The sequence below is a fragment of the Chenopodium quinoa genome, unplaced genomic scaffold, assembly GCF_001683475.1.
Source record: "Chenopodium quinoa cultivar QQ74 unplaced genomic scaffold, ASM168347v1, whole genome shotgun sequence".
Classification (NCBI taxonomy): domain Eukaryota; kingdom Viridiplantae; phylum Streptophyta; class Magnoliopsida; order Caryophyllales; family Amaranthaceae; genus Chenopodium; species Chenopodium quinoa.
Genome location: NW_018743021.1, coordinates 816,312 through 828,656, shown reverse-complemented (window position 1 = coordinate 828,656; position 12,345 = coordinate 816,312). Strand labels below are relative to the sequence as shown.

Genomic DNA, 12,345 nt, shown 5'->3' with positions numbered 1-12,345 from the left:
CAATATTACAGGGATTATTCAGTAAGTATTACAAGAGTTACTCGATCAGTGTTATAGGGGTTATTTAGTCTTTTATAATAGGTCACATGATGTGACCAAACCGCATATAAATTATATGTTTGAGATAAGTACTTGGAAAGTATCTAGTCCGCACATGATGTCACTTAAACCGCTAGTTTTAACAATCAACTCACATACAAAATAAATAAATAATGAATCTTATTAGCGCCAGTTCCTCATTAGTTTCAAAAACTACCTTTTCAATTTCAATTACACTGTAGCTTATCTTCATTTTTATTTTAGTTTGGATAGTCTTCTCTCAAAATTATACCGTACTTTATTAGAATAAATAAAAAAAATACTATTTATAAACTGATCTATATCTTAGTAAGCTTGCATAAAATGCCCCACATAAACAATAGAGTCTAATATATTACCCTCTCTATAAATGTACACGCGAATCTACAAAGGTGAAATTTTGTACTTGCTCTTTGACATCTTCCATCAACAGCTAAATTTTTCACAATTACCAAGCCTTTCCTTGAAAAATATTAATAATAAGTAAATTATCTCCTTTAATGACTACTTTTCAAATATTATTATGGATTTATTATTTATAGGCATGTGCTATAAGAAGATGGAATTTATACTTCTATTTGTATACTTCCTCCGTTTCTTTTTAATTGACACGTTTTTTTAGTCACGTTTGTCAATGCATTTATTCAATCACTGATATCTTTAATTATAAATAAACAAAAATTATAAAAGTTGATATTTTGAAAATATATAACGTGACGAATCTAACAAAATCTCACATGACTATATTTTTCATTACGTATAAAGTACAAAATACAGTCAAAGAGAGACATGTGCATAGTGTTACAGTAAAAAAAAAAAAAAAAAAAAAAAAAAAAAAAAAAAAAAAACGAGGTTGTATGATTTTGTCTTTTTTTTTTTTTTTGAATAGCAAAAATATTTCATTAATTAAAAGTCATACAACATCTACAATAGAGATTCGACGTTAACAAATACATAAGATATTGAATCAAATAAAATTTTCCTTCATAAAAACTACGATCGTCGAGTAGATCCTGCACTGCGGAGCATCTCCCGCTTATATCGCTGAAAATTACAGCCTTGTTGGAAAGACAATCTAACAATCATTTGTAGTCGTGAGGATATTTTCCTTCTGATTCATCTGTTCGTATTCGAAAACTTGATAACTTTTTCACCAACGAAATAATTTCACGAGAATCCATTAGATTTGTTACCATTGATTCAAAACTAAGAAATTTCTCCCTCGAAAAGAGGAGATAAACCTTATCTTTCGAAGGAGGTCGAAAAACCCTTGTATTTCGAAGGAGATCGGAAACCCTTTCTTTCAAGGGAGAAAAGTTCCTCCCACAAGGAGGAAGCATTATTACAAACCTAAAAAAAAAATAAAGAAACAAAGATTGAGGCTTTTCATCGATTAAAATCGATGGAAGCCCCTTTAAAATTCAACAATGGAGGCTAGGGTTTTGAAGAGAGAATGGGAGAAAAAAGGAGAAGAGTAATTCATTGTATGATTTTGTCTAATTATTGTGAATTGGTAATTTTTTTTATAAAAAAAAATTAAATTAAAATTATAGAAGATAATTTTAAAAATTAAGAAAAGGGTGGCACATAGGGGTGGCAAAAACTGACCCGACCCGAAAACCCGACCCGAACCCGACCCGAAAACAGCGGGTTAGGGTTGAGAATTTCGACACGAAAACTTAAATGGGTTGACACGAACCCGACCCGAAATTAAATGGGTTAGGTTAAGGTTGAAATTTTCAACCCGAAAATGACCCACGTAACCCGAAATTATTTTCGGGTCAAAATCAAGTCGGGTCAACCCGAACCCGACCTTATAACCCGAAAAAGTCTTTTTAAAAAAAATATATATATATGGCATTATTATAGCCCAACCAACTAACCAAGCCCAACTGCCCATTGCCCAAGCCCAAAAGGAACTATAAAACACTAAAACCCTAAAATTTTCATCAGCTGATCAGCCGTTTTCATCATTTCATCTTTTTTCATTTTCTCTCTCCTCAAACAGTCAAACCTCAATTCTTTCTCTCGTCACTCCTCTAATCCTCTTCTTCTGTCTTCTTCACTGAGTTCACTCCTCTTCTTCTGTCTTCTAATCTTCTTCTCTGAATTCTGTCTTCTTCTGTTTCAAAGGTAATTTCTTGTTAATTTGTTTTCGTTTCGTTTCGTTTTGTTTTTTTGTTTTGTTTTCGTTTATTTTCTGAAGTTCTTCTTTCGTTTTTTTTCGATTTTTGCTTTCGATCTCCAGTTCTCCATCTTCAAAGCTTCCTCTCCTTCAAGTCGTCAAAACTCAAAACTCAAGGTAATTTTCTGTTCTTGTTGTCCTGGTTTCGTTTCTTTTTTTTGTTTTTTTTTAAATACAGTATTTTCGTTTTTTTAAATACAGTTTTTGATTTTTGATTTTTGCTTTCGAATTTTCGGTCTCTGTAAGAATTTTCGAATTTTGCTTTCGAATTTTTGCTTTCGGATTTTCGAATATTCGTTTTTTTAATTTCCACTGTTGATTTGTTTTTTTTTTTTTACGGGAAAGGGTAGATCTGTAACTCTGTAAGACCATCTGTTGCTGATTTGTTGTTTGACGGGAAAGGGTATTTTGCATGTGAATTTTTTTTTTTATTTTTAGTTTTGATTTATTTTGTTGTTCACATAATTCTGATTTATATTGTTGTTCATGTAATTTTTAATTTATACTGTTGTTCTTGTTCATATAATTTATGATTTTTAGGTTTAATTTATATTGTTCATATAATTTGAGTGCTTTTGTACATGTAATAATCTATTAATCTGTATGTTTGAGTCTTTTTGTATATGAAGATGCTGATGTTCATATCAGTTGTAGTGTATATGTAGATATACTGATCAAGTGGTTACATGTAATTATTACTTACTTGTGTGTAAGGCTGATTAGATGTGTAATTTAATGTATTAAACTTTTAATGCTCTTTTTGATAGTGGTCTTTAGCTTTTACTCATATTAGTGCCTTAGTGGTCTTGTAGAGTTATACACTTATACTTAATATAGTGTTAATTTAATTTTTATTTTAATCTACTTCATATAATAAGATATTCACACAGAAAGTTAGTACCTTGATTGCAACTCACGACATTTGAGTCGATCACATTCTTAGTTCTTAAGAAGGTACGATATTAATCAATAAGACTTATGATCTTGTGAGCAATCTGAGCATGGAGTATGGATATTAGATATTCTTGCATTTAACTTCCTTTTTAATTTCAATCTCCATATCTTTCATGTCAAGTTGTATCTTTTTCTTTATGTGTTTCTAATTATATCTTTTACTAATTACTATTAGATCAGGTTTTGTCTCTTGTTTTAAATGTTTTATTTTGTTATAATTTTTGGCAGAAATAATGGACACCCATGTTCACCAGCTTTCTTCCGGGGAAGAGGAGGAGATTGACTCTACAATAAAAGACAAAGGAAAGGGTAAAAACCAGAACACTTCTTCTGATAAACCTCGTTTGATTCTTACTGGTAAGAAACGTCCACGTCGTCTTTCTTCTGGTGTTTGGGTGCATTTTGAGTTTTTAGATGAGCCTGATGAAAATGGTAATCTGATTTGCAAATGTAAAAAGTGTGGTTTACGTTTTAATGGTGATAGTAAGAATGGAACTGGGAATCTTCATCGTCATTTGAAAAATTGTAAACAAAGGTCTTTTAGGGATGTTGGTCAAATGATATTAGAGAAAACATCCTCTGGTTTAGGAAATAGATTGCCTGATTTTGATGCTGGTTATTTCCGTGAATTATTGTCTATTGCTATTGTGGAGCATGATATGCCATTTCAGTTTGTAGAGTTCAAGGGTTTTAGGAGATGTTTTAATTATTTGCATCCTGATTTCAAACCTGTCACTCAAAACACTATCAAATATGATGTGCTTAAGATGTATAAAAGAGTGAAAGAGAAATTAAAAGCGGTTTTGGGCTCAACTTGTAGTAGAATTGCATTGACTTCTGATTGTTGGACTTCTTTAACCACCGATGGTTATATATCATTAACAGCTCATTATGTTGACAATTCTTGGTGTTTGCAAAAAAAGATCTTGAACTTTTCTTACATTGGTCCTCCCCATACAGGAATTCATTTATGTGATCATGTGTATGGTTTGTTAAAGGAATGGGGTATTCAGAAAAATATTTTTTCAATTACATTAGATAATGCTTCTTCAAATGATGTTTTTGCTGAAAATCTAAAAGGGGAACTTGAGTTGATTAATGGTGGGGAATTTTTTCATGTAAGGTGTTGTGCTCACATTCTTAATTTAATTGTTCAAGATGGTTTAAAAGAGATTGATGCGGCTGTGTATAAGATTAGAGAGAGTGCCAAGTATTGTAAGAGTTCACAAGGTAGGAAACAAAGGTTTTTAAGTTGTGTAGCACATGTTGAAATTCAATCTACTAGAATTTTACAACAAGATGTTCCTACTAGATGGAATTCAACTTACATGATGCTTGATTGTGCTTTGTATTTTAAAAAAGCTTTAATTCATTTTCAAAAAGTTGATGCCAATTATGTGCATTGTCCTTCTGCGGAAGAATGGGGTAGAATTGAGAAAATATGCAAGTTTTTGAAAGTTTTCCATGATGTCACACTTGCCTTTTCCGGGACCAAATATCCAACTTCCAATCTCTACTTTCATAGAGTCTTGCAGGTTAGGTTGTTGTTACAAAATGAAATGAAAAGTTCAGATCTTTTTATGCAAAAAATGGCTTGTAAGATGTATGAGAAATTTGGAAAATATTGGTCAGAATTTAGTACATTTATGGCTGTTGCTGTGGTGTTGGATCCACGATATAAGTTGCAATGTGTCAATTGGGGTTACATGAGGATATATGGTCAGCATAGTATTGAATACGAGCTTGAGTTCTCTAAGGTTAAGGATGCTCTACGGAGGTTATACGAGGCTTATGAATCTACTCATTCTTCATCAAGCAAAGCTATTCCCACTACTAATGCTTCCAATGAAGCTTCTGATGATTTTATGATGGTAAACAAACTTTCTGATGCATTGACCTATATTGCAAGTGAAACAAATGCCAAGTTTTAATGATTGAGTAGCAAATCCTTATATAACTCAGCAGCTTTTAGTTTGCATCTTTATTTATAATCTGATTTTTATTTTCTGATTTTTTGTGTCATCTAATCTGATTTTTATTTTCTGATTTTTATAATCTGATTTATATTTTCTGATTTTTTGTGTCATCTAATCTGATTTTTATATTCTGATGTAATCTAAATCTTGGTATATAGGATTTTGATAGTTTCTCTCAAGAGCAATCAAGTGTGGCAATCAAATCTGAAATTGATATGTATTATGAGGAGCCACTTATCCCTCGAGGCACCAACCTTGATATTTTGTCTTATTGGAGAACTTGTTCGGTCCGCTATCCTGTATTAGCTAAAATTGTTAAGGATGTTCTTGCTGTCCCCGTATCAACCGTGGCCTCCGAATCAGCTTTTAGTACTGGAAGTCGGGGGCTTGATTGTTATAGAAGTTCTTTAAAATCAGAAACGGTGGAAGCTATCATTTGCTTAAGGGATTGGGCCTTTGGGGAAGGTAATAAATGATTTTTTATACAAGTAATGAAGTAATACAATACTTCTAACTTTTATTTTTAGTACATGTCATACATTATTGATTGTAATTTGCTATTGTTTTTCTTGTAGCAAATATGGATCCTCAAATGAAAATGCTATGTGGATCAGTTATGAAGCTTAAGGTGGAGGACAACAACGACAATCATGACACACCACGTTCCTCGCCCGAACTTGAACAATTTGATGAGAATGCTTCTTCGAACATTGTTTGATCATTTCTGATTTTTTAAAAAACATTTATTTCTTTTTAATTGTGGTTTGTAATTTGTTTAAGACTAATTTTGTTATGTAATAGTTAATTAGGTATTTAGACTTGTTAGACTTTATTTGGTTTTCTACTTTTCTTAAAATCTTTAAGTTTGGAAATCATGTTTGAAAACATTAGGTAAAAAAAAAACAGGTTCTTGGTACAAAATCAGGCTGAAAAAAAAAACAAGTTCTTGGTACAAAATACATTCTGTTAATTGGTACAAAATCAGGCTGAAAAATCAGGTTATTAAAGTCAAAAAGAAAATTTAAAAAAATAAAATAAAAAAATCAGGTCAAATCAGGTCGTTTTCAGGTTGACCCGAACCTGAAAATATCAGGTTCAGGTTGGGGTTTTCAACCCAAAAACTTAAATGGATCAGGTTCAGGTTAGGATTTAGCTGACACGAAACCCGAAAACCCGAACACGAACCCGACCTGACCTGATCCGTTTGCCACCCCTAGTGGCACAGGGCAAACCCCCGTGAGAGGGAGCAAAAATTGAAGATACCCTGTCCTTCCATCCCTTCGCCCATCACCTCCGTCAATTCAATTAAAACCCCCAATACCGTTCTCTTTCTCTCTCCTCTTTTTCTAGGGTTCTTACCCTTCAATGTTAATTTCCCCAACTTAAACCCTAATTTTCAATTACCGATTCGATCAACTATTTTCCGGCGAAATCAATGGATTCTTCAACAACAACCGCCACCACAACAACCCCCGCCGCCGCCGACACCACCACTACCGCCGGAAATACTCCGACGCCGATGTCAAACGTCAATGGTCCGCCTCCATTTCTCTGTAAAACTTACGATATGGTGGATGATTCGGCAACTGATTCGGTAGTTTCATGGAGTTCTACTCACAATAGCTTCATCGTTTGGAACCCTCCTGAGTTTGCTAGAGATCTTTTGCCTAAGTATTTCAAGCATAACAATTTCTCCAGTTTTGTTCGACAGCTTAATACCTATGTATGCTAAAATCTCACTCTTTTTTTTTTTTTTTTTTTTTTTTTTTGGCGGTTAGTTTTGTTTATTTTGTGGGTTTTGGTTGATTTTTTTTATTGATGCAAAAATGCGTTTTAATGTTTTCATGAATTGCTGTAATTTCAATTTAATTGTTATTCAAGTTATTGTTTGTTGGAGTGTTGTAGTGAGTTAGTTGATTTGGGATTAATTGCCCTAGCAAAGAGTATAAACTACAGTTATAGAACAATCTGGTTGATGGATGATAGATATATTATGGTTTTCTTGTTTGTTTTTACAATTATTAGTCTATGATTGTTTACATAATAGTTTGCCTTTTATAGTGGCTTCTACAATTGATATTACTGCCTGAATGATTTGCTTGTTTGAACCATAGCCTTAGTGTGTGTTCTATTCTCCTTATTTTCATTTAATTTAACTTATTTGAATGTAATTTAGTTGCAAATTGAAACTTGGGTAGCCCTAATATTTCCCGAACTTGACTTATCTAATTTTATATGTATTCTTGTTTGAACTTATAACCCTTATCCGAACTTATTTTTATTACAACAAGTGGAAGCATGGTGAACGAATCAGGACCATGATTCATGACCTTGTTTGCTTCCTATAAATAGTAGAGGGTTTATAGATGCTAATGAACCCCCTATGGGAAATAGGGATGGGGCAGGGGAAGGTGATAAGTCCTTCCTAATTATCCAGGCCTTCAGGGGGGTGTTTGGAATGTGGATGAGAGTTCTATAAGAATTGCGAAGTATATCTAATAGCTAAGTCAAAAATATTAGAGCACCATGTAGAGTTTTCCTTTTGGACCTTACCTTTCTCCTTGTTCTCTCACTTGTTAATATTCTGAAGATTGCAATGTTGGATCTTTTCTTCGTTTCTTATGGACTTCATTCAAGTGATCAAACATGGAGGTATTTTTTTTTACAGAAATATGAGTTTGTAGTGATTTGAGCTTTTTGAAAAACAATGTTTTGTATTTTACTGTCTATATGGAGTATCAAGAGTAATTTGACAGGAATAATAGTAGTTAGGAGTAGACTAGCAGCCTTAGAAAGTCCTCATATTGTACACATCTCGTAAAAGAGCTTACTTGAAGCACATTTGGACTGTGTACTATGGTAAATATGCAATGATCCTAAGAATTTTAATTGCTGCAGGCAGCCTGCAGCAGAGTGGAAAATTGGATATGTCTTTGAAAGGGGTGCCATTATAAGGAACAAAAATTTCTAATACTGATCAGTAGTCCGAGATCTTCCTATTCTGGATATACTGTAAGCTGTATGTCACTGAACTCACTCCTGCCAGCTTATTTTGCGAGCAGCTTGAGAATGATTGGTCATTTCCTCCTTTTTTTCTCCCCTTCTTTGTGTGGGAGGGATTGTCAAGAAAAAGAAAGAAGATATTTTTCTTGTAAGTGTATGTGTCAGGCTTGAAATGACTTGATTACTGCTGCTATGACACAGGCTGGATTGCTAATTTTGGTCCCTTTTTAAGTTTGGGAGAAGAAAGGGGTGGGGTGGTGGGCTGTGAAAGTCAATGTTATATGGGTGTTTGTGATTGTGTGCACGCTGTTTGGCATACCTACAGACCTGGTTTCAGCCTCTGTGTGATTTTTTACATTCTTGATCATGGAAGAAATATGTGTAAAATGTTTTTTTTTTGTTTTTAATTTTTTTTTTAAATTCATAAGTTAATGCTTATCTCAAGGGTGAATGAATTAAAAAAAAAAGGTTGTGAGAAATATTGAGAAGCATTTATGTGCTCTTTTATGAATATCATACAAAAGAAACACAAATGATAGCCAATACCTTTCCAAAATAAGCTCTATTTGACTTTAAAAGGGTGAAACTGAAATGGTATTGACCTTTAATTTCTTAACATACCCTCCTTTTTTTTCTCCCCTTGGAGCCACACCCAGTCATTTACCCTTTCATATTTTCTCTCATGCTAAAATCTGTTCCCCAACTCAATTTCAACTCTTCACTGTAATTTGAAATTATAAAAAAATCAATGCTTAATCTTGATCACCAAAATGTCAAAGAATGAAGTTTGGGATGGAGGGAACAATTGAATAATGTGGGTAAAAAAGAATAATGCAATGGAAGAGTTTCATACCCTTATCTTGTAGGATGGGAAAACTGTTGGTGTACCGCTTGATTGTTTGCCTTCTTATATTTGACTCCTTGCAGTTTACTTACTCTGTTTTTTTTTTTTCTTTTTTTTTCCCCTCCCGTTTACGCATATTCCTATCTGAAAATATTTACTTTGTTGACATGTTTTTTTATATGGAAAAGCTTTGTTATGTACAATTCATACTGTACCCTTACTACCCCACATTACCCCACCCAATTTTGAGTGGGTAGGATTATTATTATCTTCTCCCTTCCTCTATCACACCTTCTTAATATGCCAAAATCAAATGTGTCAGTTAATAAAGAATGTAGGAAGTATAATGATTTGTTGTAAACTAGTGCTGATATTCAGTAGAATATTTTGATCTGTTGGACTACCTCCCATAAATGGATAGATGTGAAATTGTGAATTAGGAGCAAAGGAAGTAGTATGAAAGATTTCAAGTTGTCTAATGCAAATATTATACTTTGTATACATTAGTAGCCAATGAAAAAATTGTTTCTATTACTGATTCTTGCACCAACATAAAGTATGTGACTATGTACATGTTATCTTGGATCTTATAATGAAAGCACTGCCCAGAATATTAATCTTTTGAGTTTTCTTTGACCTTCAGGGATTTAGAAAGGTGGATCCAGACCGCTGGGAATTTGCAAATGAGGGATTTTTAAGGGGTCAGAAACACCTGCTTAAGAATATCACTCGGCGAAAGCCTGCTCATGGACAAGGTCCACAACATCAACAACAAGCAAATACACAGACTTCATCTGTTGGAGCTTGTGTTGAGGTGGGTAAATTTGGGCTGGAGGAAGAAGTGGAGAGGCTTAAAAGAGACAAGAATGTGCTTATGCAAGAACTTGTTAGATTGAGACAGCAGCAGCAGTCAACTGATAACCAGTTGCAAACCATGGTACAACGTCTGCAGGGAATGGAACAGCGCCAGCAGCAAATGATGTCATTCTTAGCAAAAGCTGTACAGAGTCCTGGATTCTTGGCTCAATTTGTACAGCAGCAAACTGAGAGCAGCAGGCGCATATCTGAAGCTAACAAGAAACGAAGGCTTAAGCAAGATGGTGTTACTGAGAGTGAAAATGCTACCCCTCCCGATGGACAAATTGTGAAATACCAACCCTTAGGGAATGATTCTACTCAGGCAATGCTCCGGCAGCTAAGGAATTTGGACGCCAATTACAATAGCAACTCCGATAATTTCTACATTGGCGATTCATCTTCTACTAGTGCAATGGAAAATAAAACACAAGCAAATCGGGTATCAGGAGTTACCCTTCAAGAGGTCCCACCAACTTCTGTACCAGCTTATGTGATTCCAACTTCTCAGATTGGTGCTGGTGGTCCTGATGGTGCTGTTGTATCTAAGATAAAATCGCCTCCTGTTATGACCAGTTCTGAAACTGTATCCACTCCTGCACTCTCAGAAATAAGTGGTCTTTTAAGCCCTGAAACAATACCCTCTGTAAGTCTTCCACAGACAAATAGTGTCATGCCAGAGATATCCTCTTTGCCTGACATTGTACATAATTCTGTTGACATTCCTGGGGAAAATTTCCTGTTAAATGAGACAGGAGATGGTGACTTTATGGATCTGACATCTGTTGACTTTGACGGGACAATTCCCATTGAGCTGCCTCCTGATGCTGATCTAGATTTGTTTCTTGATGAAGACTCATGGGATCAGTTTATAAACCGTAACAATTTAATTCCCTGTGATTACAATGAGCCTGAGATGCCTAACGTTGAAAATTCGGCAGAGGTAAAAGAAGTGCAGCCCTTAGATAACGGGTGGGACAAACGGCAAAGAATGGATCAGCTTACAGAACGAATGGGTCTTTTAAACTCAGATAACCAATTAGTTTGATTAGCCATCTGTACAGTTATGGCTCTTACCATCCAAGGTATAATCAGAACTCGGAATCAGCATAGCCGTTACTTCTAATGTCCAAAATGATGCCATTACATTTCTGTATTGTATATTCAGCTTTCAGTTGCACATACAACCTTTCTTGTGCTTGTAAATCCTTTTTATGCCTTTTATCCGTTTCTTCTGAAACTTTTCAAACATCCTCTTGTGTAGTTAGAAACAGTCGTGACATGTTTGTGCTCGAATCTTATGCTTTTGCTTTCTTTAACGTTGTACAGATGTTTTTGATTGCAGGCTTCAACTCACTAGGGAAGGCCTAATGATATATGTTCCATGCTTTTTTTCTTGATGAACATTTTCTTTACAGCTCTTTCAGTTCCCGTGTAGAACAGCCATTTCTGGCTCATAAATTTTTTGGCCTAGACCATGGATTCTTATGCAGCATGCTGGCAAGGAGTTGGTCATCTTGTGATATGCTTCTTTCCAATTGTATCAATATCAAGATTAATTTGTACAAGACAGTGAAGCAATTTAGGTTTGATGAATGATTTACTCCATCTTTGATGTAATTTTTTGCTCAATTCTTTTGCTCGTGTAGCTATGTAGCAAACTGGCTTTTAACTTTGAACTTATAATTGCAGAGGTGATTGTCATCTCTTTCTTTTAGCTATGGTCTCACCTGTGTGTAAAGTTTACGCTTTGACCTCTTTATGAGTTTTTCTCATTCGATATAATACTATAAGTGTCACTGGTACATCTGATAGTGTCCCAATCCTATTTATTTTTATATTGTCTTAGTTAAATTTACCACTAAAGGTGTGCATTTCTCGACTTATTTTGCCTTGTAACTTGTAATTCAGATAAACCAAGTTTTCAAGTACTACGTATTTAGGAAGTTCTAATAAGTTTAGAGAGAACAATTTAAAATAATGAGTTGAAAAAATTGTAAGCCAATTGTTCAGTTTTGACAAGATTAGCATGGAGCTATTTTCTTTAAACTTGTTTCAATATTCAAACTGCTTTCAGTGATCACCTACAATATATGCAGTTTTGAAGGTAGGGTGGACAGTTTGTGTTTAGCTTCTAGTGTTTAGCTTCTATAACGTGCTATAACATCATCTGGTCTGACTGTTAGAATGACCTGATGATGAACCCTGCCATTGAAGTTAAATGTTATTATCAGCACATATCTAAATTGCGAGTTCTTAGTAAGATGTTACGGGATAATCCATAATTCAGGTTATTTAGTTCATTTTCTTTTCCAATAATGGTAACGTAGCAAACTAGCAATAAGATAGTCGCTCTATAATTCAAAGAGACTTCAGGTGCAAAGCTGCGATTCAGTAAACATCTGAATCTATACAAGCTGCTGTATTTCAGACTCTGATTATAGTCGGCT

The 12,345-nt window shown here is 34.3% G+C and overlaps 1 protein-coding gene across 3 annotated transcripts; it reads left to right on the top strand.

The window, feature by feature from the left end:
* Nucleotides 1-6,362: 6,362 nt before the first annotated feature.
* LOC110730144 (heat stress transcription factor A-1d-like) lies at nucleotides 6,363-11,680 on the top strand. Of its 3 annotated transcripts, none has more exons than XM_021909921.1 (3): nucleotides 6,363-6,916; nucleotides 9,684-10,980; nucleotides 11,225-11,680. In XM_021909921.1, exons 1-2 carry the CDS (start codon nucleotides 6,629-6,631, stop codon nucleotides 10,941-10,943), a joined length of 1,548 nt encoding a protein of 515 aa, XP_021765613.1. In that variant the 5' UTR covers nucleotides 6,363-6,628; the 3' UTR covers nucleotides 10,944-10,980; nucleotides 11,225-11,680. The 3 variants fall into 3 exon arrangements, with proteins under 3 accessions (XP_021765613.1, XP_021765611.1, XP_021765612.1); XM_021909920.1 differs by having other exon boundaries at nucleotides 6,365-6,916; nucleotides 11,241-11,680; XM_021909919.1 differs by lacking the exon at nucleotides 11,225-11,680 and having other exon boundaries at nucleotides 6,364-6,916; nucleotides 9,684-11,184.
* The last annotated feature ends 665 nt before the right edge of the window (nucleotides 11,681-12,345 follow it).

What these genes read in the sequence shown, in the direction of transcription:
- LOC110730144 (XM_021909921.1), top strand. Translation starts at nt 6,629, where the DNA reads ATGGATTCTTCAACAACAACCGCCACCACAACAACCCCCGCCGCCGCC. An exon ending in TTCGACAGCTTAATACCTAT is followed by an intron (nt 6,917 to 9,683) that starts GTATGCTAAAAT and finishes TTTGACCTTCAG; the next exon opens with GGATTTAGAAAGGTGGATCC.